This window comes from Staurois parvus, unplaced genomic scaffold (assembly GCF_062004578.1).
Source record: "Staurois parvus isolate SC_StPar_1 unplaced genomic scaffold, SC_StPar_1.0 ptg000518l, whole genome shotgun sequence".
Classification (NCBI taxonomy): Eukaryota; Metazoa; Chordata; class Amphibia; order Anura; family Ranidae; genus Staurois; species Staurois parvus.
The window spans coordinates 463,409-488,851 of record NW_028318314.1 but is presented as its reverse complement, the minus strand read 5'-3'; the positions used below and the strand labels follow the sequence as shown (position 1 = coordinate 488,851).

Below are 25,443 nucleotides of genomic sequence, written 5' to 3'. Positions count from 1 at the left end.
CTCCCTCTCCAGATTTGGACACTTCAGCAGGTAAATCTTCTCTCTCCTTCTCAACCTTATCTCAACTTAAGTCGCACTTGCATGACTTACACCTAGTGGATGTTTGGCGTATTCAACATCCTTCAGGGTGAGACTATAGCTATTACTCTGCAGCTCATGCATCATACAGTCATAAAGACTATTTCTTTGTTTCGCAGTCCTTGCTAGATTGCCCGACTTCATCTTCTCTTGGTCACTTCTTATGGTCGGACCACGCTCCAATCCATCTTACAATTCAAGACAGGCCATCGTCTGTACATCGTTTTTCGTGGCGCCTAAATGACACCCTACTCAAAGATTCTCGCTGTATCGCGGAGATAGAGAAGACTATCCAGGACTTTATTTTGGATCACACAATGGACACTACCAGCCCTCTTACTCAGTGGGAGACCCTCAAATGTATTCTTAGAGGGGTTCTCATTAAACATGGCTCTCGCCTAAAAAAGGCTCGTACGATGGAGATGCAGTGATTATTTTCGCTTATTGCACGTTTGGAACCGTCCCACAAACGTACGCTAGACCTGGTGCTTGCAATGGACCTAACACGCGCAGAGATTTACTCCAACTTTTAGATTCTTCCTCCCTTATTGCGCGAGATAAAGCACGCAACACCCATTACTCTTTAGCTAACAAATGTGGCCAACACTTGGCGCACGTACTACATCCCCGTCCATCCCGTTGTCCGATTCAATACATCAAGGCGCCTGATAATTCTAAGCTCTACCACAATAAGGACATCTGTTCTGCATTTGAGCGCTATTATTCTCAACTGTATAATCTCTCTTCGGCTAATCCTGATATCCCCCCCATTTCCTCCCTGCCGGCTATGTCCCAATATATTGAGGAGACGGCATTACCTGCCCTTGATGCCCAAGACGCTTTGGATCTAGAGGAGCCCTTCTCGGTTATAGAAGTTCTTGGGGCAATTAGGGCCCTGAAAAATGGTAAGTGTACAGGGCCAGACTGATTCACCCCTCACTTTTTTCCTACTGAGGGGTCAAAGGTGGGCTTCCTAATCTCGCTGCTCTCGGACAAGGCCTTGGCAAATCCCTTATGGGAGAACGATAACCCTGTGATTCACGAGTTTGCCGGTTTTGTTGCCTCCTTCCGTACGGTATTTGATGTGCCTGCTCACTCCGCCTCTGCTGCTAAGCTGCTCATGTCCATGCATCAGGGTTCACGAACCGTTGCCGAGTACGCCATAGAATTTTGTACCCTGGCGGCAGAGGTGGGTTGGAACAATGCGGCTCTAGTGGCTGCTTTCTCTCATGGTCTCTCAGATGCGTTGAAGGACGAGATTGCAGCCAAAGAACTGCCTGTGGAGCTCAAAGCACTCATTTCCTTCCTAATCCTGATTGACACCAGGCTCAGGGAGAGGCCTTCACTTAAGGAGCGTCGGCGGAGGCCTCCTAACCGATTGGCACCTACATTTTCTGTCCCACCCATTCCTCCCACTCCTCCTGGGGATGGCTCTTAGCTCTGGTGAGTTTATTTAATCTCCTTTGGTGGTGGATTTTTCACAATTGGTTTAAGTCACTGAAGATATATATATATATATATATATATATATATATATATATATATATATATATATATATATATATTTATTTTTTATTTTATTTTTTGGACACTAATTTATGTTTGGACACTAATTATTTATTTAAAACACTAATGTTTTTTGGATGATGATATACACCTTTGTATAAGTTTGTTATTAGCGCATACCTTTTAATTAGAAAAATATATTTTTTTATTTTTTTTTTTTTAACACACAAAATTGACACTTGATTTACTGCTTACACATGCCATGGTCATATGTGGAATTACTCCCCAAAATACATTTTGCTACTTCTCCCGAGTATGGGGGTACCACATGTGAGAGACTTTTTGGCAGTCTAGCCAAGTACAGGACCCCAAAATCCAATAAGCACCTTCAGGCTTTTAAAGGGCTTTATTTCCTCATTACACTTCCAGACTACCTATCACAGTTTCGGAGGCCATGAAATGCCAGGATAGCACCTAACCCCCCCAAATTACCCCTTTTTGGAAAGTAGACGCGGCAAGGAATTTGATAAAAAGCACGGTATTTTGCAGATCTCATTTGTTGCCACAAGTTTTTGGAAAATGAATAAAAAAAACTAACATTTTTTCTATTTTTTTTTTAAATTTCAAAACCTTGTGAGAAAAAAATGAGGTCTGCAAAATACTCACCATGCCTCTTTTTAAATTCCTTGGGGTGTCTACTTTCCAGAAAGGGGTCATTTGGGGCTATCCTGGCATGTTTGGGCCTTCGAAACTGTGATAGGTAGTGAGGCAGTTACGTACCTTCAGGCTTTCAAAGTGGTCATTGGATTTCAGGCTCCTGTATGTGGCTAGGCTCCCAAAAAGTCTCACATGTGGTATCCCCAAACTCAGTAGAAGTAGCAGAGTGTATTTTGGGGTGTAATTCCACAAATACCCATGGCTTGTGCGAGAAATAATTTAAATAACAAATTTGTGTAAAAAAAAAAATAAAAAAAGTTGTCATATTCCAGAAACTTGTGGACAAAAAATAAATCTTCCATGGACTCAATATGCCTCTCAGCAGATAGCTTAGGGTGTCTAATTTCCGAAAAGGGATCATTTGAGGGTGTTTGTACTATCCTGGTATTTTAGCACCTTAAGAAATACGATGGGCAGTCAGAAAGTAAAAGCTATGTAAATTCCATTATCTATACCATAGATTGTAGACGCTATAACTTTCACAAAAAGCAATCAATATACACTTATTGGGATTTTTTTAACCAAAAACATGTAGCAGAATACATTTTGGCCCAAATTTATGATGAAATTTTAGTTTTTTTAGATATTTTTTATGACCAAAATGAGAAAATATTGTTTTCTTCAAAAAAATGTTTTTTTTTCCTTCAAAATTTTTCTGGTTATAGCGCCAAAAATAAAAAGTGCACAGGTGATAAAATACCACCAAAAGAATGCTCTATTTGTGTTAAAAAAAGGACATAAATTTCATTTATGTACCGTATTGCATGACCGCGCAATTGTCCGGTAAACTAGCGCAGCGCTGCATAGCAAAAAAATGTCGTCAATTGCAGTATCAATACCATAGTTTGTAGACGCTATAACTTTCACACAAAGCAATCAATATACGTTTATTGGGATTTTTTTTTACCAAAAACATGTATCAGAATACATTTTGGCTTAAATTTATAACTAACTTTGAGTTTACTATATTTTTTTTTATAGCTGAATGTGAAAAAATATTGTTTTTCTTCAAAATATTTGGTCTTTTTTTGTTTATAGCGTGAAAAATAAAAAGTGCACAGGTGATCAAATACCACCAAAAGAAAGCTCTATTAGTGTGAAAAAAAGGACGTAAATTTAGTTTAGGTGCAGCATTGCATGACCGCACAATTATCAGTTGAATTAGTGCAGCACCGAGTAGCAAAAAGAGGCCTGGTCATTAAGGGGGGTAAATCCTCAGGAGCTCAAGTGGTTAAAGATGTGCGCTCACCTCCTTGCAAGCCTAACAGATAGGCTTATTACACCTTTTGTTCACATAAATGGAACCCGTTAGAATTTGCTGCAGCATGGAATGGATGTTGGGTGTCTCCTATGTACTCCACAGTGCTTCTCTCGTTAAATACTTGTTATCCCTACGGAGAGAAGCACTGTGGAGTACATAGGAGACACCCAACATCCATTCCATGCTGCAGCAAATTCTAATGGGTTCCATTTATGTGAACAAAAAGTGTATTAAGCCTGTTAGGCTTGCAAGGAGATGAGCGCACATCTTTAATGTTATAAGAATTCACAAAAAGTCACTATTGGTATTTTTTGGATCACGTCATCACATCAATTTTTGGACTATTATTTGAATAATGGGACATTTTTTGTTTGATTTATGTCACATTAATTTGGGATTTATTAGTTGTATATTTTATATTTTTTGTTTGTGGATATTTAATTTGGAGCCAAAATTATATATATTGTTGGAGATTGGGAGCGCAACATTTTGGTGATATGGATTTATATATACACAGTTAGAGAGTGTGATTTATGTTAGCAATCCAGAGGAGCATTATTTTAGTGGCTCTCAAGTTACACACATATTCATTACAACTTTCACGTAAACCAATTAATTTAGACGTATTGAGATTGGGACAGGTCGCAGAAAACATTTTGGCCTAAATTTATGAAGAAATACGATTTACATTTTTTTACTGGACATGTTTTATTTTGTTTAAGTCCAAAATTTATTTTTTTTTTGAGAGAAAAAAACTAACACACAAAACACACCACAGGCGATCAAATGCCACCGAAAAAAAAGCTCAATTTGTGTGTGTGGGGGGAGGATGTAAATTTCATCTGGGTGCAGCGTTGCATGACTACGCAATTGTCAGTTAAAGTAATGCAGCACCGTAACACAAACCGCTTCTTTAACCGATTCCTGGCCACCCTATAGCAGAAATACTGCTACAGGGCAGCACGGGTGCGCAAAATCACGAAAATATATATATATATATATACACACACACACACACACACATACATACATACACATATACATATACATACATACATATATACACACACACACACTCATATACATACACACACACACCCTGTTCCAAATTATTATGCAAATTCTATTTGTCACAAAGATTAAATATTTTGTTTTTCAGTTTAACTCATGGATGGCATTGTGTCTCAGGGCTCTTTTGATCACTGAAAACAATCAGACACCTGTGATAATTAGATTGGCAGGTGAGCCCAATTTAAGGAAAAACTACTAAAGGAGGGTGTTCTACATTATTAAGCAGAGCACCATTTTCAAGCAATATGGGGAAGAAAAAGGATCTCTCTGCTGCCGAAAAGAGTGAAATAGTTCAATGCCAATGACGAGGTATGAAAACGATATTTCACTTAAGCGTGATCATCGCACTATTAAGAGATTTGTGGCTGATTCAGAGCACAGACGGGTTCGTGCAGATAAAAGGCACATTGAGGAAGATTTCTGCCAGATCCATGCATCGGATCTAGAGAGCAGCTGCTAAAACACCATTACATAGCAGGAAACAGATATTTTAAGCTGCTGGTGCCTCTGGAGTCACACGGACATCAAGGGTAGAGCCCTCCAGAGTCTTGCAACTGTGCATAAACCTTCTATTCGGCCACCACTAACCAATGCTCACAAGCAGAAATGGCTGCATTGAGCAGAAAAATACATGAAGACTAATTTTCAAACAGTCCTGTTCACTGATGAGTGCCGTGCAACCCTGGATGGTCCAGATGGATGGAGTAGTGGATGGCCACTCTGTTCCAACAAGGCTGCGATGTCAGCAAGGCTGTGGTGGAGTCATGTTTTGGGCCAGAATCATGGAACAGAGCTGGTCGGTCCCTTTAAAGTCCCCGTAGGTGTAAAGATGACCTCTGCAAAGTATGTGGAGTTTATGACTGACCACTTTCTTCCCTGGTACAGAAGGAAGAACTATGCTTTCCGTAATAAAATCATCTTCATGCATGACAATGCACCATCTCATGCTGCAAAGAATATCTCTGCATCAATGGCTGCTATGGGGATAAAAGGAGAGAAAGTCATGGTGTGCCCTCCATCCTCCCCTGACCTAAATCCTATTGTGAACCTTTGGAGCATCCTCAAGCAAAATATCTGAGGGTGGGAGGCAGTTTACATCCAAACAGCAGCTCTGGGAGGCTATTCTGACATCTTGCAAACAAATTCAAGCAGAAACCGTCCAAAAACTCACAGGTTTAATGGATGCAAGAATTGTGAATCTGCTTTCAAATAAGGGGTCCTATGTTAAAATGTAATGTGACCTGTTAAAATGTTTAAAAGTTAAAATGTTGTTAAAAGTTTGACTGATATAGTTTTTGATTTCAGTAAATATGCTGCAAACAACAAATGACAATTTTCAATTCTTTACAACCTATAAAGTGTTTTGAAACTTACTGTGCGTAATAATTTGGAACAGTGCATTGTAAGTTTTTTATGTTTAAAAAAAATACTGTTATCATTAGGAGATTTGTTCAATAAAATTTGAATTGTACTCTTAATAGTTGATAACATGAGAATTATGCTGACTGTTATTTAAATCAATTATTTAGGTAAACGAGAAAAATATCATTTGCATAATAATTTGAAGTGTGTGTGTGTGTGTGTGTGTGTGTGTGTGTGTGTGCGTGCGTCATGGGGCCCCTGGGCAATAGGGGATCATGGGGCCCCTGTGTCCTTGCCCAAACTCAAAAAAGCCAATGGGGAAAAGGAAAAAAAAAAAAAAAAATATATATATATATATATATATAAAAAGAAGGTACCAGAGGCATCTCATAGGACCCCCTACTGACCCTGGGCCCTCGGCCGAGTTTCCAAATGGTCAGTCCGCCCCTGTATATACACGAGTCGCGCTCCCATGGTTTTCACGCCCCTCCCAGATAGCGTCAGATTGTCCGTCAGTAAATCACATTTAACCCCTTGATTGCCAGGAACACACTCATACAAAATAAATCTCCATTGCTAGTATAGTGTCTGAACGGATCAATATCTTTGATCAGATCAGCACTATACCAGCATTCACATTAGTATAGCGTCCCCAAAAATGCAGCGTTAGCGGGATCCCCCCCGGCACCTGTGTTTAGCTCCTAATGCTTACCCCCCCCCCCCCTTCTCCCCCATCAAGTGCAGTGTCAGTAGGTCACTGTCACTTGATACATTGCACACAAACCCGCAGTGTTCGCAGAACCAGCACCCATACTTCCCCTATTCACTGCCCAACCCGGAATGCAGGTAAAAATAGCAAATTTAACTACTCCGCTTAATTTTTTGGAGCTGTTTTTCACGGAAGATCATTTGTAGACATTTGTACAAACTTGAAATTTGCTCATGCGGCACTGTGCGACCTAATGTGTGCCCACCATTAGAAGTGGGTGGATGCATCGAGGTATATTCTAATGGTGGGCATACCACACACGTTTTCTAGCAGAGATTTTGTCTTTTTTCCCCCATTCAGTCCACAGGCCAGGATGATGCCTACAGCTATCATTTTTTTCAGCCGGCGATCGGCTTTCATGTAAAAGCAATCCTAGTGGCTAATTAGCTGCAGGATTTGTTTCACAAGAAGTGGGAGATGATGCCACCCCTCCCCCGTTGCCTTCCATGGCCTTTTCAGGCAGTCCAGTGCCATCTGGGGAACCCAAGAATTCATCCGGTGTTTCTGCCAGATGACCATAGAGCTGATTGGGAGACCGGAATGGTGCCAATCATCTCTATAGTCTAAGAAATTGGAAGCTACAAGTGTCACGACCCGCGGTCGCCGCCACCAACAGGCGACAATCGCACAGCCGCGACTAACAGTAATACGTCACGCCCACGGCGTCAGACCCCAGACCTTCTCACCAAACTCGTGACCGAAGGGCCGGCCGATCCAAAACCGCGGTGTGACGTGCGTAACAAGGCCCCACCCAGCTGCACCCTACACAGCGATTGCCCAGCTAATGGACTACAATCGGTGCCTGCAGCCTGAATGCGCTTGTTACTGGGTCGGGTTAGTTACGCAACTAACCCTCTACTGCCACCACCACTTTTGTCGGAGACTGGGAAACTCCCGTTATCAAATATACACTATAATGATTGAAATATTGATCTATACAGCATGGCTCGCAGACCTACTATACAGAGATAAAACCAACCGTAGCGTCTCTTCAAAGGCAGGGATTCGTGAATTGCAAGTAAGCGCTTAGAAACAGTTTAACACTTTCAGAAAGAAAGATTTATTACTAAAAGCGTCAGACAGATGCAAATAAATATTTACAAAGATGTCACAATATATATATATATATATATATATATATATATATAGACACAAAGAGATAATTAGGAAGAAGATTACAGGGTTGAGTTACTTGCCCTTAGCCTGGGTTTGCAGATCCAAGTTGTGAGCAGGGTGATTTCTTTGATCTCCCCTTGTTACGATGTTGCTGGGAGATCTCTCTGTGTGAGTCTTATGTGTCACAGACTGACTCACTTGACTCTCTTAAAGGTCCCTCTCAAAGGGGAGGGGGGGGGGGCTCTGACTACACGTTTTGGGAGTGGTCATAGGGAAACTCTAAACTAAATTACCAGCTTCATATCCCGTGATATGACCCATACAGTTGACCTGAGGACTGTGCAATTACTCTGGTCAGTTTGATAATGAGTGGGCTTACATAGTTTTGGGTGACAAAAGTTACACTTCAGCAGACAGTCTGTCTCCACTTCTCATGTCTTAGGTTGTTCCACGCCATCTGACAGGAGATAACGTTTGCCTCTCAGGAAGGGAGGAGGGTAGGAATGAGGCTGAGGAATGCCTCATATAAACAGACAGAACACGAAAAAGGGAGTTGAAGGGGGGACTCCGCTCCAACAAGGATGAGCAAGTTTGCCACAACAAGCATTTCATCACTTCAGTTTTGCACGATATAAACAGCGCCATTTGTAAATTGGGAGAGCAACTGATCACACCAATCTTGGTGTGACTAGATAATATAAGGGCAGAGGAGATATCTAGAGTCTGATAGACCCCAGACTTCTCAAAAAAATAATATATGACAATGCCCATTGAAATTATAGGGGATATTTGCATTCACTGTGATAGCATTAAAGGTGATCAAAAGGAAAAAAAAAAAAAAAAAAAAAAAAGACCCTCGCCCCCCGCGAGCGTTGACCCTGTGCCGGTATGTAAATAGCGGTTGCGCCACACATGTGAGGTATTGCCGTGAACGTCAGATCAAGAGCAGTAATTCTAGCACTAGACATACTCTGTAAATCTAAAAAGGTAACTTGTAAAGGCTTTTGAAGCGTTGCCTATGGATATTAAAAATGTATTCAGTTTGTCGCCATTGCACGGGGCATGCACAATTTTAAAGCATGTCATGTTTGGTATCCATTTACTCGGGATACCATCATCTTTTATATTTTACCAAATAGTTGGCCAATATATTGTGTTTTTGTGTAGTAAAAGTATAAAAAAAAAATAAAAATAAAAAAAAAATAAAAAAAAAGTGTATTTTTTGCAAAAAAAAAAAAAATCGCTGTGCGAGTTCTGTGACATAAATTTCAGCACCCACCATTGTATTTTGTATTCACTAGGGTGTCTGCTTTAAAAAAAATATAATGTTTGGGGGTTCAAAATAATTTCCTAGCAAAAAAAAAAAAATACAGTTTTTTTCTAATGCCGGGCATAAAATGTCCCTGGCCCCCAAAACTACCCCTTTTTAGAAAGTAGACACCCCAAACTATTTGCTGAGAGGCATGTTGAGTCAATAGAATAATTTGTTATTTTACCACGTTTTTGAATTTTTTTTTTTTTTTTTCCCCCCCCACACAAAATTGTCTCTTAAATGATTTATTGATAACACATGCCATGGGTATATGTAGAATTACTCCCCAAAATACATTCTGCTACTTCTCCTGAGTATGTGAGAGATGCGAGAGACTTTTTGGCAGTCTAGCCAAAAAAAAAAAAAAAAAAAAGTATTTGTCATTTTCCAAAAACTTGTAGAAAAGAAAAAAAAAAAAAAAAAAAAAAATCTTCCATGGATTCAATATGCCTCTTAGCAGATAGCCTAGGGTGTCTACTTTCTGAAAAGGGGTCATTTGAACTATCCTGGTATTTTAACGCCTCAAAAAAATGTGATGGGCAGTCAGAAAGTAAAAGCTGTGTAAATTCCATTATCTATACCAGTGGTGGGCAACCTTTTTTTTCAACTGAGCCAAATCTCGCCAAAACCATGATTGAAATTTATTTTGAGAGCCACATTTTTAAAACTGAAAATACATCTCCCATATAGTAATTCATCCCCCATAGTAATTCATCCCCCATATAGTAATTCATCCCCCGTAGTGTAATTCATCCCCCATAGTGTAATTCATCCCCCATAGTAATTCATCCCCCATAGTAATTCATCCCCCATATAGTAATTCATCCCCCATAGTAATTCATCCCCCATATAGTAATTCATCCCCCATAGCAATTCATCCCCCGTATAGTATTTCATCCCTCGTATAGTATTTCATCCCCCGTATAGTATTTCATCCCCCATATAGTATTTCATCCCCCATATAGTATTTCATCCCCCATATAGTAATTCATCCCTCATATAGTATTTCATCCCCCATATAGTAATTCATCCCTCATATAGTATTTCATCCCTCATATAGTATTTCATCCCCCCATATAGTATTTCATCCCTCATATAGTATTTCATCCCCCCATATAGTATTTCATCCCTCATATAGTATTTCATCCCCCCATATAGTATTTCATCCCTCATATAGTAATTCATCCCTCATATAGTATTTCATCCCCCCATATAGTATTTCATCCCTCATATAGTATTTCATCCCTCATATAGTATTTCATCCCCCCATATAGTATTTCATCCCTCATAAAGTAATTCATCCCTCATATAGTAATTCATCCCCCATATAGTATTTCATCCCTCATATAGTATTTCATCCCCCCATATAGTATTTCATCCCTCATATAGTAATTCATCCCTCATATAGTATTTCATCCCCCCATATAGTATTTCATCCCCCCATATAGTATTTCATCCCTCATATAGTAATTCATCCCTCATATAGTAATTCATCCCTCATATAGTAATTCATCCCTCATATAGTATTTCATCCCTCATATAGTATTTCATCCCCCCATATAGTATTTCATCCCTCATATAGTATTTCATCCCCCACAGTACTATTCCCCCCCCCCCCCCCCTTCTAGTAAGCCAAGTCCCCCGTGTCAATTCACTTACCTTTTGCGTTCCTCTCGCTGTCTTCCCGCGCCGTTCGGGTCTTCAGGGCGGACTGTGAGAGGAGCCTAGCTCCCCTCCCCTCACGTTCGGCACGCTGCCCCGCCTACACACATCCTGACAGCCACATGCGCAGGCCGGATTAAAAGGTCCGCGCGGACTTTTGGGGCTGCCAACCGAGAGGAGGCAGGGGAGCGGCCGACCGAGAGGAGGGAGGGGAGCAGGCGCCCGGCACACAGAAGAGCCGCATTAGACTGGGTAAAGAGCCGCATGTGGCTCGCGAGCCGCGGCTTGCCGACCACTGATCTATACCATAGTTTGTAGATGCTATAACTTTCACACAAAGTAATTAATATACACTTATTAGGATTTTTGTTACCAAAAACATGTAGCAGAATATATTTATGATGAAATTTGAGTTTTTTGGATTTTTTTTATGACAGAAGTGAGAAAATATTGTTTTTTTTCCAAAACTTTTTGTTTATAGCACCAAAAATAAAAGCGCACAGGTGATCAAATACCACTGAAAGAAAACTTCTTTTGTGTGAAAAAAAGGACGTAAATGTAATTTATGTACCGTATTGCATGACCACGCAATTGTCAGTTAAACTAGTGCAGCGCTGTATACAGCAAAAGAATGTTGATAATTGCAGTATCTATACCATTGTTTGTAGACGCTATAACTTTCACACAAAGCAATCAATATACTCTTATTGGGATTTTTGTTACCAAAAATGTAGCAGAATACATTCCGCGCAATTGTCAGTTGAAATAGTGCAATGCCGAATAGCAAAAAGAGGCCTGGTCATTAAGGGGGGGTTAAATCCTCTGGAGGGCAAGTGGTTAAAATTGCACCTTTTTGTGAAATGGTGAAAGCAGAAAACTGAAAGCGCAAAACTAAATATAAACAAATTTACTTAACCCCTTGCCGCCCGCCGTAATTATACTGCGGGTGGGCAGCCCGAGCAGGCTGGATCACGTACATGTACATCATCCAGCCTGCTCTGGTTTGGGAGCCCCTCCTGTGACTGATGTGTCCACCGGACACAGAGGATCACTGTTACCAGTAACTGGTAATTAGGTATCATGTGATCGCTATGACTATTTATAGCAATCACATGATAATGTAAAAAACTTGTCATGAATGGTTTTCCATCCATGAACAGCTTGCCTTCTGTTGTGATCTGTGATTAGCCCACAGCAATCACGTTGTACCTTGCTACCTGTTTCATATGATTAGCTGGAGCCAAATCACAGTTCACTGTTAAAAGCAAGCTGTTCATGAATGGGAAACCCATTCATGACAGCTAAAACTATTGCCTATACTGTGATCTTCACTGTATAAGCAATAACAGTGGAGAAAAAAAAATCCCTGATCAACCCTATTGTGACAGTGAGCTACTCTATTTTTAAAACTCTCTTAAAACTATTCTATTTTTAGAATAAAAATTATTATTATTATATTTAACACACTGTTATCAGGCAGTATCCCTGATTACCACAACCGTATGTAAGAAGTAAAAAAAAAAAAAAAAAAGTTACTTTATTTTGAGGTTATAATTTTTCTTTTGAAAAAAATAAATTCTCACCATGCCTACTAAATAACTCAAGACTATCTACAGGTGAAAGTCGAAAAATTAAAATATTGTGCAAAAGTTCATTTTAGTATTGCAAAGGTGAAACTAATATGAGATAGACTCATTTACATGCAAAGCAAGATAGTTCAAGCTATGATTTGTCATAATTATGATTATGGCTTACAGATCATGAAAACCCCAAATCCACAATCTCAGAAAGTTAGAATATGGTGAAAAAGTGCAATATTCTAGGCTCAAGGTGTCTCACTCTAATCAGCTATTAAGCCATAACACCTGCAAAGGGTTCCTGAACCTTTAAATGGTCTCTCAGTCTGGTTCAGTAGGACTCACAATCATGGGAAAGACTGCTGACCTGACAGTTGTGCAGAAAACCATCATTGACACCCTCCATAAGGAAGGAAAGCCTCAAAAGGTAATTGCATAAGAAGTTGGATGTTCCCAAAGTGCTGTATCAAAGCACATTAATAGAAAGTAGTGTGGAAGAAAAAGGTGCACAAGCAGCAGGGATGACCTCAGCCTGGAGAGGATTATCAGGAAAAGGCCATTCAAAAGTGTTGGGGAGTGGACTGAGGATGAAGTCAGTGCATCAAGAGCCACCACACACAGACGGATCCTGGACAAGGGCTTCAAATGTCATATTCCTCTTGTCAAGCCGCTCTTGAACAAACAATGTCAGAAGCGTCTTACCTGGGCTAAAGAAAAACAGACCTAGTCTGTTGCTCAGTGGTCCAAAGTGCTCTTTTCTGATGAGAGCAACTTTTGCATCGCATTTGGAAACCAAGGACCCAGAGTATGGAGGAAGAATGGAGAGGCATACACTGCAAGATGCTTGAAGTCCAGTGTGAAGTTTCCACAGTCTGTCTTGATTTGGGGAGCCATGTCATCTGCTGGTGTTAGTCCACTGTGCTTCATTAAGTCCAGGGTCAACGCAGCCGTCTACCAGGAGATTTTGGAGCACTTCATGCTTCCTTCCACAGACGAGCTTTATGGGGATGCTGACTTCATTTTCCAGCAGGACTTGGCACCTGCCCACACTGCCAAAAGCACCAAAACCTGGTTCAATGACCGTGGGATTACTGTGCTTGATTGGTCAGCAAACTCGCCTCCAACAGAGAGATGCCACATGGTTATACTCCTCTCTAACCCCCAATCTCCATGCTCCAAACCGATGCCAACCATATATGAAACAGATGATCGTGTAAACCCGTATAACTCTTAATATACTTAGTAAATATACTTTATTAACCGCTTGCCGCCCTGCCACTGTGTATATACGTGTGCAGGGCAGCAGTGGAGCGCAAAAGCACGTTTTAAAACGTGCTCCACGCTCCCGACACATTCGCGGGTAGGGGGCGCGCGCTCCCGCCGACCCGCGGGTGATACGATTCGATCCAGGAGGAATCAATCATTAGATTTCAGCCAGTGATTTCTGGCTGAAATCACATGATCGGTCCCTGTCCTATCCTGTCCTGTGTTGATATTTACACAGGGCAGGATATGATGTCATTCTTCTCTGCCTGGACACATTCCGTTCCAGACAGAGAAGAAGACATCCAAAAAGTGAGTACACAAGCACTACACTACAGTTAGAGCACTCTAGGACACATTTAACCCCCTGATCGCCCCCCCAGTTAACCCCTTCACTGCCCTGTCACCAGTGTCACTGATCAGTGAAGCGATTTTTACTGATCAGTGTCGCTGACGACTTCCGATAGAGTTAGCGCCCCTCCCAGATAGCGCCAGTTTGCCCGCTAATACAACAGTAGTCCCGTCTAACCCCTTGATCGCCCCCCCCCCCCCCCAGTTAACCCCTTCACTGCCCTGTCACCAGTGTCACTGATCAGTGAACCAATTTTTACTGATCACTGTATCAGTGTCGCTGGCGACTTCTGATAGTGTTAGCGCCCCTCCCAGATAGCGCCAGATTACCCGCTAGTACACCAGTAATCCCATTTAACCCCTTAATCCCCCCCCCAGTTAACCCCTTCACTGCCCTGTCACCAGTGTCACTGATCAGCGAACCAATTTTTACCGATCACTCTATCAGTGTCGCTGGCGACTTCCGATAGTGTTAGCGCCCCTCCCAGATAGCACCAGATTGCCCGCGAATACACCAATAATCCCGTCTAACCCCTTGATCGCCCCCCTCCCCCCCCCCCCCAGTTAACCCCTTCACTGCCCTGTCACCAGTGTCATTGATTACAGTGAACAGAGATTTTTACTGATCACTGTATTAGTGTCACTGGTGACTTCCGATAGTGTTAGCGCCCCTCCTAGATAGCGCCAGTTTGCCCGCTAATGCACGGGATTTTTTTTACCAAAAACATGTAGCAGAATACATTTTGGCTTAAATTTATGACTAGCTTTGAGTTTACAATATATTTTTTATAGCTGAAAGTAGAAAATATTGTTTTTTTTTCAAAATTTTCGTGGTTTTTTTGTTTATAGCGCAAAAAATAAAAAGCGCACAGGTGATCAAATACCACCAAAAGAAAGCTCTATTTGTGTGAAAAAAAGGACGTAAATTTCGTTTGGGTACAGCATTGCATGACCGCGCAATTATCATTTGAATTAGTGCAGCGCTGTATAGCAAAAAAAAGGCATAAATTACAGTATCTATACCATAGTTTGTAGACGCTATAACTTGCACACAAAGCAATCAATATACACTTATTGGGATTTTATTTACCAAAAAAATGTAGCAGAATACATTTTGGCTTAAATTTATGACTAACGTTGAGTTTACGATATATTTTTTATAGCTGAAAGTAGAAAATATTGTTTTTTTTTCAAAAGTTTTGTGTTTTTTTTGTTTATAGCGCAAAAAATAAAAAGCGCACAGGTGATAAAATACCACCAAAAGAAAGTTCTATTTGTGTGAAAAAAAGGACGTAAATTTCGTTTGGGTACAGCATTGCATGACCGCGCAATTATCATTTGAATTAGTGCAGCGCCAAACAGCAAAAAAAGGCCTGGTCATTAAGGGGGGTAAATCCTCTGGGGCTCAAGTGGTTAATATGCTTACATGGTTTTACAAAGTATATTAAGAGTTATACGGGTTTACACGATCATCTGTTTCATATATGGTTGGCATAGTTTTGGAGCATGGAGATTGGGGGTTAGAGAGGAGTATATCCATGTGGCAGTGAGGATCTCTCTGTTGGAGCATATTGACTACATCATCCTATCTAATGATTACAAGCTCTATGATTTATGATAACTGGTAAGGGTATTTAATCTGCACACTATAGAAGCGTACACAATCTTTCACAATTTTACTGAATGTTTTTTTCACAGTATTGTTTTCACTGGCACGTTTTACACAGTTGTTCACTCAGTGATCACGTTTGTTTTTGTGAGTATATCACAGTTGTTTATTCAGTTTTGCTAAGGATAATGCACTATATGTTTTTTGTTTTTTTGAGGTTTCTGGTCCAATCACTTGGGAAGCGGTTTGCAACAAGGAGATTTTTTTGGACTGTATGAAGGACCTCAATCTCTGTATGATTATATTGATTTTGGTGGACATTATATATTTATTGATTTATTTGCAAATGGTATCATTTTGGATTGTTTGAGCACTGGTTTATTCTGAGCATTTTTTGGAAGCATAATATTTCTAATAATCTGTACACTTTTTGGAGTAAAAGTGTTTACATGCGTTTGTGGGGATTTTTGCAATAGGGATACCGTTATTAATCTAATTTAACCTTTCTTATCCAGTCTTATTTTCGGTGCCTCATGTTCCCTCCAAAACCTAGGTATCAAGCTTTTTGCTGCGTTAATATAATACAATAACCTAGAATTTTTATATTTTTCGACTGTTAGCTCAGTTCCGTGTAAAAGCAGACCCCTGGGTCTTTTAGTATTTTTATCCCAGTTACTTCTTGTATCTGGTGGATTATTTCCTCCCAATATTCCTGGATTTTATAACACTCCCACCAAATGTGAACCATTGTATCTCTTTCTCCACATCCACGCCAACACAAAAGGTCAATTATCCCTGTTTTGTCTATGCGCTATATTTGGTGTCATATACCACCTTGCCAAACATTTATAATTCATCTCCACATCTTTCATATTTACATTTCCAGGTGTTAATTTATAAATCTTTTTTTGTTATTCCTCATCTATCATTCCTAATTCCCTTTCCCATTTCTCAATATATACAGGGATCGGGTTTGTTGTCAATCTAGTGACTATTTTATATATTTTAGAGGTTCCGTGTTTCCCATCACCCCGTGTACTAACTAAGTGTTCAAATGGGTTCCACTCATTTTTTTTCCTTAAGGGCCTAGGGAGTTTTCCTATGAAATGTTTCAATTGAAGATAGCCACTCATCCACTCTGGTAAACAACTCGATCCTATTTTTCATTTCCACTAAGGGACAGATTTCCTCGCCTTTCATTATGTCTCTTAATTGTGCATCTCTTTTTTTATCCACTTCCCTGCAATACTTTCATTCCCCGGAGGGAAAAAAAATTGTGTTTCCTATAGGCATCAACATAGAATTAAATTCCCATCCCATTTGTTTGTGGGTTGTATCCCAAAATTTTAATACATTTTGTGTATATATACTTGTGTTATCTGTCAATCCATGATAATGAGGTGGTAACCATATTATCCTACTCAAGTGTGTTATACTTAGTGTATTTTCTATATTTATCCAACTTTTCCCCTGTACATTGTGTCCAATCAAAAATTCATGTTAACATTACTGAATTATAGTATCTTTTAAAATCAGGAACACCCAATCCCCCATTCTCTTTATCTCTACTTATAACTTTGTAACTTATTCTAGGTTTTTTATTCCCCGAAACATACTTTGTTATTTTTTTAAATGTTCTAAAATACATTCCTGGAAGCTTTATTGGAATCATATGGAATTTATATAAAATTTTTGGAACAATTACCATTTTTATCAGATTTATTAGTCCTATCCAAGATGTACCGCCTGTCCCTAATTTCCTTAATTTATCCTTGATCTCATTTAATAATGGGATGTAGTTTGCTTTGTATACATTCTTTGAGGATACGGTTAAATTTATTCCCAGATATTTTAGTTTTTTCCCCTCCAAGAGAAAGAACATTTTTGTAAAAAAATTTTCTCACTTATTGGAAGGTTTATATTCAAGATCTCTGTTTTAGTTGGATTGATTTTTACGTTTGACAACTCCCCATATTCCTTCAGTGTTTTGCATATCATCAGCATAAGCTGCTACTTTATGCTCTGTCTCTCCTATCCAGATTTCGTTTATATCTATGTTTTTCCTTATTGTTGCTAGGAGGGATTCCAAGGACAGGACAAACAGCAAGGGTGGCAATGGGCATCCCTGCCGAGTCCCGTTATACATCTTAAAGCTCTCTGATATTTCTCCATTGACCTTTATTGCAGCAGATGGTTGACTATGTAGTTTCTTTATCCATTCTCTCATTCTGGGTCCTATCTCCAAAGCTTTCAATGTATCGAACATATACCCCCAGTCTAATCGATCAAAAGCCTTTTCAGAGTCTACAGACAATAACAAAATGGGGAATTTTTGCTCTCTTACTTTTTTATATAAGAAATAGAGATCTTAATCCATTATCCCTACCCTCTCTCCCTGGGATAAACCCCACTTGATCCATGTGAATCATTCCGGCATTGGATCCTTTTAACCTATTTGCTAGTACTTTTGCATATAATTTAGTATCTATATTTAATAAGGATAATCGGTCTATAGCTGGAACAATGAGTACTACTATCTTTTCCTTCTTTCGGTATTATTGTAATATGAGCTTGCAGAGTTTTATTATTTTTTTAAACCAGAGACATACTGTAGAATACACTATGGCCTAAATTTACGATATAGATTTATAAATTTAGATACATATAACAAAGCAGAAAATATTGAGTTTTTTTCAAAACGTTTTGTCTTTTTTTGTATAGGTAATAAAAAAAAAAAAAAAAATTAAAAACCCAGTGGTGATCAAATATAACCAAAAGAAAACGCTTTGTGTGAAAGAAATTACATAAATTTAATTTGTGTATAGCTTTGCATAACTACGCAATTGCTAGTTAAAATAGTGCAGTGCAGAACAGCAAAAAAAACGACCTAGTCATGAAGGGGGTAAAACCTTCCAGAGGTCAAGTTGTAAAAGAAAAAGTTCACCTTTGGTATCATGTTACATGGTCCACCCATTTTTAGGGTGGATCATGTAACATGTTTCCACTGCTGCAGCTGCTGCCCTCTCTCCCTGTAACAGCATTACGGAAAGAAGTTCCCCGTACTAGCGATCACATTTTGAAAACAGTGTGGCCATGTGGGGTTCTGCCCACACAGACACATCATTAATTCACAGAGTTCTGTGAATTAATGAACTACAGGTTCCCAACAGCATTTATGGTAGTCAGCTTGTAGTTCTCAATTAATTACCATGGCGGTTTTGAGCGCTGAAGTACTTCATTGATTTTATTTGTGACAGTGCATCTGCTTGCCCATACGAAATACAAGCACACAGATACACTTACAGGTTTGCAGGAGTCCTTCATGGCACCAGCGATCCTTTCCAAGCTCCAAAAGGAAAAAAAAAAAAAAAAAAAAAAAAGGAGGAGGAGGAGAAGGAGGAGAGAGGAGGAAGAAGAAAAAGAAATGCAAAATGCTTTTTTTTTACCTGCAAAAAAATGGGCATGTACTTTTTTCTAATAACTGAATTTATCCTTTGAAAGTTGTAAGCGAAAAATAACCTCCAAATTTTAGAGTTTGCAAAAGCCCCCCAATACATTTTCTGAAAGTACCTGACCTGTAGAAGAAAATGTGCTGCTGATTTTTTTTTGTTGTTTAACCGCCTCCCACCTGCTATATAGTCTAATGACAGATGCAAGGCGGTTCTCTCATTCTGGGAGGACGTCATATGACATCCTCCCATTCTCACCGCACATGCGCGGCTCCAGGAGCGTGCAGCGCATGCGCGGCGATGCGCTGTGTCCCTAGGACACAGCGGGTCACCGATCCACGGAAAGAGCCGAAGATGTCTGCTTGGTCATGTGATCAGCTGTGTTCAATCACAGCTGATCGCATGTAAACAGGGAAATGCTGGTTATTGGCATTTCTCTCCTCCCGAGCAGTCACGCTGACAGCTCGAGAGGAGAGCAGAGCCGGTAATCGGCATTCCTCGGAGGGGACATGTGCACTGATCATCAGGGCACTGATTATTAGTGTGCCCTGATGATCAGTGTAGCCCCAGCAGTGCCACCTGTCAGTGTCCATCAGTGTCAGCTCTCAGTGCTCATCCATGCCACCTGCTAGTGCCCATCAGTGCCACATCAATGCCACATCAGTGCCTACCAGTGCACATCAATGCCACATATCAGTGCCCATCTGAGCTACCTTTCAGCGTCACCTATCAGTGCCAGTCAGTGCCACCTATCAGTGCTGCCAATCAGTGCCGCCTTTCAGTGCCCAGTGATGCCTGTCAATGCCAATCAGTGCCACCTACCAATGCCTCCTCATCAGTGCCACCTATCAGTGTCCATCAGTGCAGCCTCATTAGCGCACATCAGTGAAGGAGAAAAATCACTTATTTACAAAATTTTATAACAAAAACCAAGAACATTTTTTTTTTTTTTTTAAATTTTCAGTGGTTTTTGGTTTAAGAAAAAAAAACCCAGGAGGCGATTAAATACCACCAAAAGAAAGCTCTGTCACAAAAAAAAGATAAAAATTTCATATGGGTACAGTGTTGCATGACCGCGCAATTGTCAAAGTGTGACAGCGCTGAAAGCTGGAAATTGACCTGGGCAGGAAGGGGGTATAAGTGCCCCGTAGGCTAGTGGTTAATGTTTATCAAATCGTTATTTTCACTAAAAATACACTAATATTATTAGTGAACACAAACACAACATAACTTACAACATTCCCACTATATTCCTACTAAGGCCTCATTCACATGGGGTGTACTAAGGTGTAAGCCCATGGAGGGCTGTGTTTAGGTAAACACAGCCCTCCATGGGCTTACACCTTAGTGTACAGGTGCACAGGGGTGCCCAAGTGTTCAGTGCATTCCCAGGTTGGCAGTCCCATTCAATTGGGAGCAAACCCGCTGCTCGCAATCTGATATCCGTGTGGGTGCATGGGCCCCAAACCCAATCAGTGTGAGCTCAGAGGCACCCATACAGCTGTCAGATTGGGAGCAGCATCTGTGTTTCGACAGTTGCAACATCCCGACTTGCATCAATAGGTGATGGGGAAATTTCATATTTCCTTATTAATACTGGCTCACAATATCAAAGAATGAATTCTAAACCTGGTTACTTTAGTGGACTTCATACCACAGGAATGTCACCATTAACTGACCAAATGACCAATTATTAATTAGAGCTATTGGTTTGTGCAGCAGTGTCTGTTGAACAGTTTTGCTGTAAGTTCATGGTCGTTTAAGTAGCAGAAGGAGGAATGCCAGGTTCGTACAGCCTATGGACATTGCCACCTGGAAAGCAGTGCTGCAAGTCCATATTTTGCACTGATGCAAAAGCGTTAAACTATAAAGAAGCAGCATAATTATAAAGTTATTACATCTGCTGCTGAAAGTACCTAAAAACTGGGGGTTGAACATCTAATGTCTAAGGGCCCATTTACACTATGTGCAGTTACCTGCATGTAAAAAACATAGGTAAGTGCTATGACCAAAAAAAAAAAAAAAAAAATTGTGTCATGCAGATCAGAATTCAGTGTTATACTGCACTCCAAAGCAGTGGGATATTATGCCACATATTTGCATAATATCACAGTGCTCTGCATGTTACTGCTTAGAAATGCAATGCACTACGCTGCTGTGCAGAGGGAAGAATGCAGTGTCACATATTGTACCATTCACATTATTAATAGAATAATACAGGATTTATATAGTACCAACAGTTTGCGCAGCGCTTTACAAAATGAAGGTACATAGAGTTTTTCCTAACAAAAAAAAAAAAAAAAAAGGAAGGAGCAATGTGGTGCGATAAGGTGCGATGCCCAGTCACATGGCTCTGCAGCCCAAAACACTGCAGGCAACAGCAGTTTGGGCTGCAGATCAGTCTGAACAAGACCTAATAAAAAGGGTGAATAGTACAGCAAGCACCTTTTCCATTTGAAGACTAGAGGTTGGCAAACATTAGGTTAATATGTAATTCTAACCTGGCAAATGCATAGTCTGTTTTATGTTAGAACTGTGAATGTGTTATACAATAAAAACCTCTGTATTCAAATATAGGATTCTCAAACCCCCCTCCCACCCCCTTCTGAATTTGCTAGTATAATTTACATTTATAACATGGTTTTGTTACAGTACTGTAACAAACATTTTGTAACAAAGATTTCAACGTTTACAGTATCAGTACACTAACTTGTCATACAGCTTGTTAAAACTTGCAGTTAACTTGTAAGCAAATCAAATTGTACAGTGTACAAAGATGGAAAAAAAAGAAAAAACAGTACAGTGCTTGCTACCATTACAGCAATTGTGTCGCTAGAAACCAAGGCAGTGTATTTTTAATAAACCTTTCTCAGAGCTGAACACCATTACAGTTGTCAGTGTGTAAAACCTGGAAATAATCAGTCTTTGTGTTTTTCTAGAATAGGAAAACAAGCACATCTGCCAGCATTTACTCTGCCCTACTCCTCCCCTCATGAAAAAAAAATAAATTATATTATATATATATATATATATATATATATATATATATAAATAAGTTAACCGAGTTCTAGAAGAAGTCTGCATATATGAAAGTTATACTATAAAATGTACTGAAAGTGCACAAATCCTGAATATGAAATAGTCCACACCCTACATGACATAACATCATACTACAAAAATGAAAGGCACGCATGTTTACCCAGAACATTCCAACAACAAGCACTGCTAAAACATCTAACCGAAAAGAGTCTCTTAGCTCACCTACCTTTGTCTTTAGTGATGTAAAGAGGGTTTGTTGGCAATATGAGAGTAAAGCAAAAGACAATGCAAGTAATCCCAATGACAGGCTCCATTGCAGTTCAACTGCAGCTTTGCTGGCTGAGCACAGGAATCCAGCGTTGCTAGCCAGCGAGCTCTAGGCTACAGCCGTGTCACTCACAGGAAAGAAGCACGAATAATTCTAACTGAATAACTCCAGCTGTACACCACCAGTTCATCCGAAGTTGAAATGTAATCCAACATGTGATTGGTTTGCATGCAAAGTGCTTGATTGGTCATTATAAAACATCCCTGGATAGGCGTTTGTAATTTCCTTTTCGAGTGTATGTGGCAGCCTATTATTTTCATCATCTTCCGCAGCACTAAAGTTCTCAGCTGCCAGACATACGAAAGCACACTTTATCTGACTTTTCTAGCAAATTTCTTGGAGCAGAGATTGTGTTTGCTGATGGTTGCCAGCGTTTTAAACATTTTGTTTTCTAGAACTGAAATACTTTGTGTGTTCAAATTAAGCAAATTTTATACCGCAAATGGATAAAAGAAAAAGACATAATAAAAAGGAATGCTTATAGACTATCAGGGTGGTGGAATGCCCATAAACAACAATGGAACAGAAGGGAATACCAACAGTGAATAATTGCAACAAAATATAAACTCACCCACAGCAAATCCGAGAAACAGCAATTTCACCTTTCCCACAGGCATTCCCCAAGTATCAGAGTAAGATTGTGAGAATAAAATTATTTGGCATTATAGTGGTTTTCTATGGAATGACAGATGAGAGACACAAAGTAATGCCCCTAGAAAATAATGGAAAGCAAGATGTGACCTGGAGTAAGAAGCATTATATCAAATAAATTCTTAGCAGACATTATTATTATTAGACAGTATTTATATAGCGCTAAAAAGGTTTGCTCAGCGTTGTACAATATAGTGGGGGACAGAACATGAGACAATACAGTAACAAAACAAAACGCAAGGAATTCAAGGGCCCTGCTCTTTCGAGCTTACAATCTAGGAGGGAGGGGATAGTAGTACAGGAGGAAGTGGCTGTGGGGGATGGAGTGGTAGGAGGAGTGGAGGAGATTGGCTGTTAGGTGAGGGCAGGGTAGGCTTCCCTGAAGAGATAGGTTTTCAGGGTGCGCCTAAAAGGTGAGGAGGGTAGGTGACTGTCAGGGTCCGCCACAATCCGCGGCTCGGCGCAGGCGCAATGTGCCCGTTTACGCTAGTGTACGGGCACTAGGTCCTGGCCGGCCGCGGCTGAGACGAAGTCTGTGCATGCGCACTCGGAGCCGCGAGTGCGCGCCTGGCACCAATGACAGCGCAGGGCGCGATATTTAAATCCGCCCTGCGCTAACAGGAATTGCCGAATGGCCTTTCCTGTACCTGTGTTTTCTGATTACTGCTGCTGACCCGGATTGACTGACTTTCTGTATTCTCCTGCCCTGACCCGTGGCTTGCCTGACCTCTCTCCTGGATGCCCTTTATGGATCTGACCTTCTGTTGCTGACCTGGCGTGTGACCCGACCATTCTTTGCCCGCTGCTTTGTACCGCACCGCTCCCACGGCTACCGACTCGGCTTGTCTGACCTTGCTCTCGCTCATCCATCCATCCACCTGGCCCGGGCATATCCACCTCTTCACATCAGACTCTATTCCTGCAGGAGCCCCTGGCGGACTCCTCTACCACGGGTAGGTGTACTCCGGAGCCGCGACCTGGTCTCGGTTTACTCCAAGTCCATCCCCACCATCAGGGGCCCTGGTGAACAAGTGAACCGGGACTTAGACTCCACGCTCTGGGGGAACCTGTGCCGTGGGTCACTAGAGGGGCAGCTAGACGGTTCATTACAGTGACAGTCTGATGGATTGGGGTAGTGAGTTTCAGAGGATGGGGGAAGTCCTGCAGCCGGGTGTGGGAGGTGGAGACCAGGGAGCTAGAAAGTAGGAGGTCTTGTGAGGAGTGAAGATTACGGGTAGGGTGGTATTTGGGTATCAGGTCGGTGAGGTAGTTTGGGGCAGCGTTGTGAATGACTTTGTATGTCTGTGTTAGTAGTTTGAATTTAATGCGTTGGGCAATCGGGAGCCAGTGGAGGGAATGACAGAGGGGGGTGGCAGAAGCGGAGCGGTTGGTAAGGTGGATGAGTCTGGCCGCTGAGTTCAGGATAGACTGCAGCGGAGATAGTCTGCGATGAGTTAGGCAGGTGAGAAGGGAGTTGCAGTAGTCCAGACGTGAGATAATAAGGGAGTGAACGAGTTGTTTAGTAGTGTCTGGGGTTAGGAACGAACGTATTTTGGAGATATTGCGGAGGTGGAGCCTGCATGAGATTGCCAAAGATTGGACATGGGGCTGGAAGGACAGGTTTGAGTCTAGAGTGACACCTAGGACTTTGGCTTGCGGGGTGGGACTGATGGTGGCGTTGTTGGTCGTGATGGAGTGGGTGGGGCGGGAGGGGGGAAAATCAGGAGCTCGGTTTTGGAAAGGTTGGAGAGGTAAATTTGCGTGTCATCGGCGTAGAGGTGATAGTTGAGTATCAGTTTGCCGAGGGAGGAGGTGTAGATGGAAAAGAGAAGGGGCCCGAGGACCGAGCCTTGGGGGACCCCAACAGAGGGGGAGAGAGGGGGAGGTGGTAGCATTTTAGCTAATGCTGAAGGAGCATTGGGATAGATAGGAGAGAGCGGAGTCTGATGCCGAGGGAGTGTAGTTTGTTAAGGAAGAGGGGGTGGTCAACTGTGTCGAAGGCCACGGAATGGTCGAGGAGTAAGAGGACTGAGTAGTGGCCATTAGCAAGTCATTAGTGATTTTGAGTAGGGCAGTTTTGGTGGAGTGTAGTGGATGGAAGCCAGACATTAGTGGATCGAGGAGGTTGTTGTCAGTGAGGTGGGAGCTTAGGCGATTGTAGACTAAGCTCTCAAGGAGCTTGGAAGTAAATTGCAGCAGGGAGATGGGTCTAAGGTTGTTTAGGTCGGTAGGGTCCAGGGAGGGTTTTTTGAGTATGGGGGTGATGTGCACGTGCTTTGGGGGGGAGGGGAATGCTCCAGTAGAGAGGGAGAGATGGAAGAT

General features: G+C 41.1%; 1 protein-coding gene across 2 annotated transcripts in view; it reads right to left on the bottom strand.

The window, feature by feature from the left end:
* The window catches only part of LOC149451827 (A disintegrin and metalloproteinase with thrombospondin motifs 3-like), an 815,283-nt gene extending 792,673 nt beyond the window's left edge, over positions 1-22,610 (bottom strand). Inside the window, exon 1 of one of the 2 annotated variants that reach the window (XM_089690124.1) lies at positions 22,369-22,610. In XM_089690124.1, the coding sequence (XP_089546250.1) occupies positions 22,369-22,456 (88 nt within the window). In that variant the 5' untranslated portion in view covers positions 22,457-22,610. The remainder of the gene's footprint in view (positions 1-22,368) is intronic. The other variant, XM_089690125.1, reaches the window with a different exon arrangement.
* Positions 22,611-25,443: the final 2,833 nt, after the last annotated feature.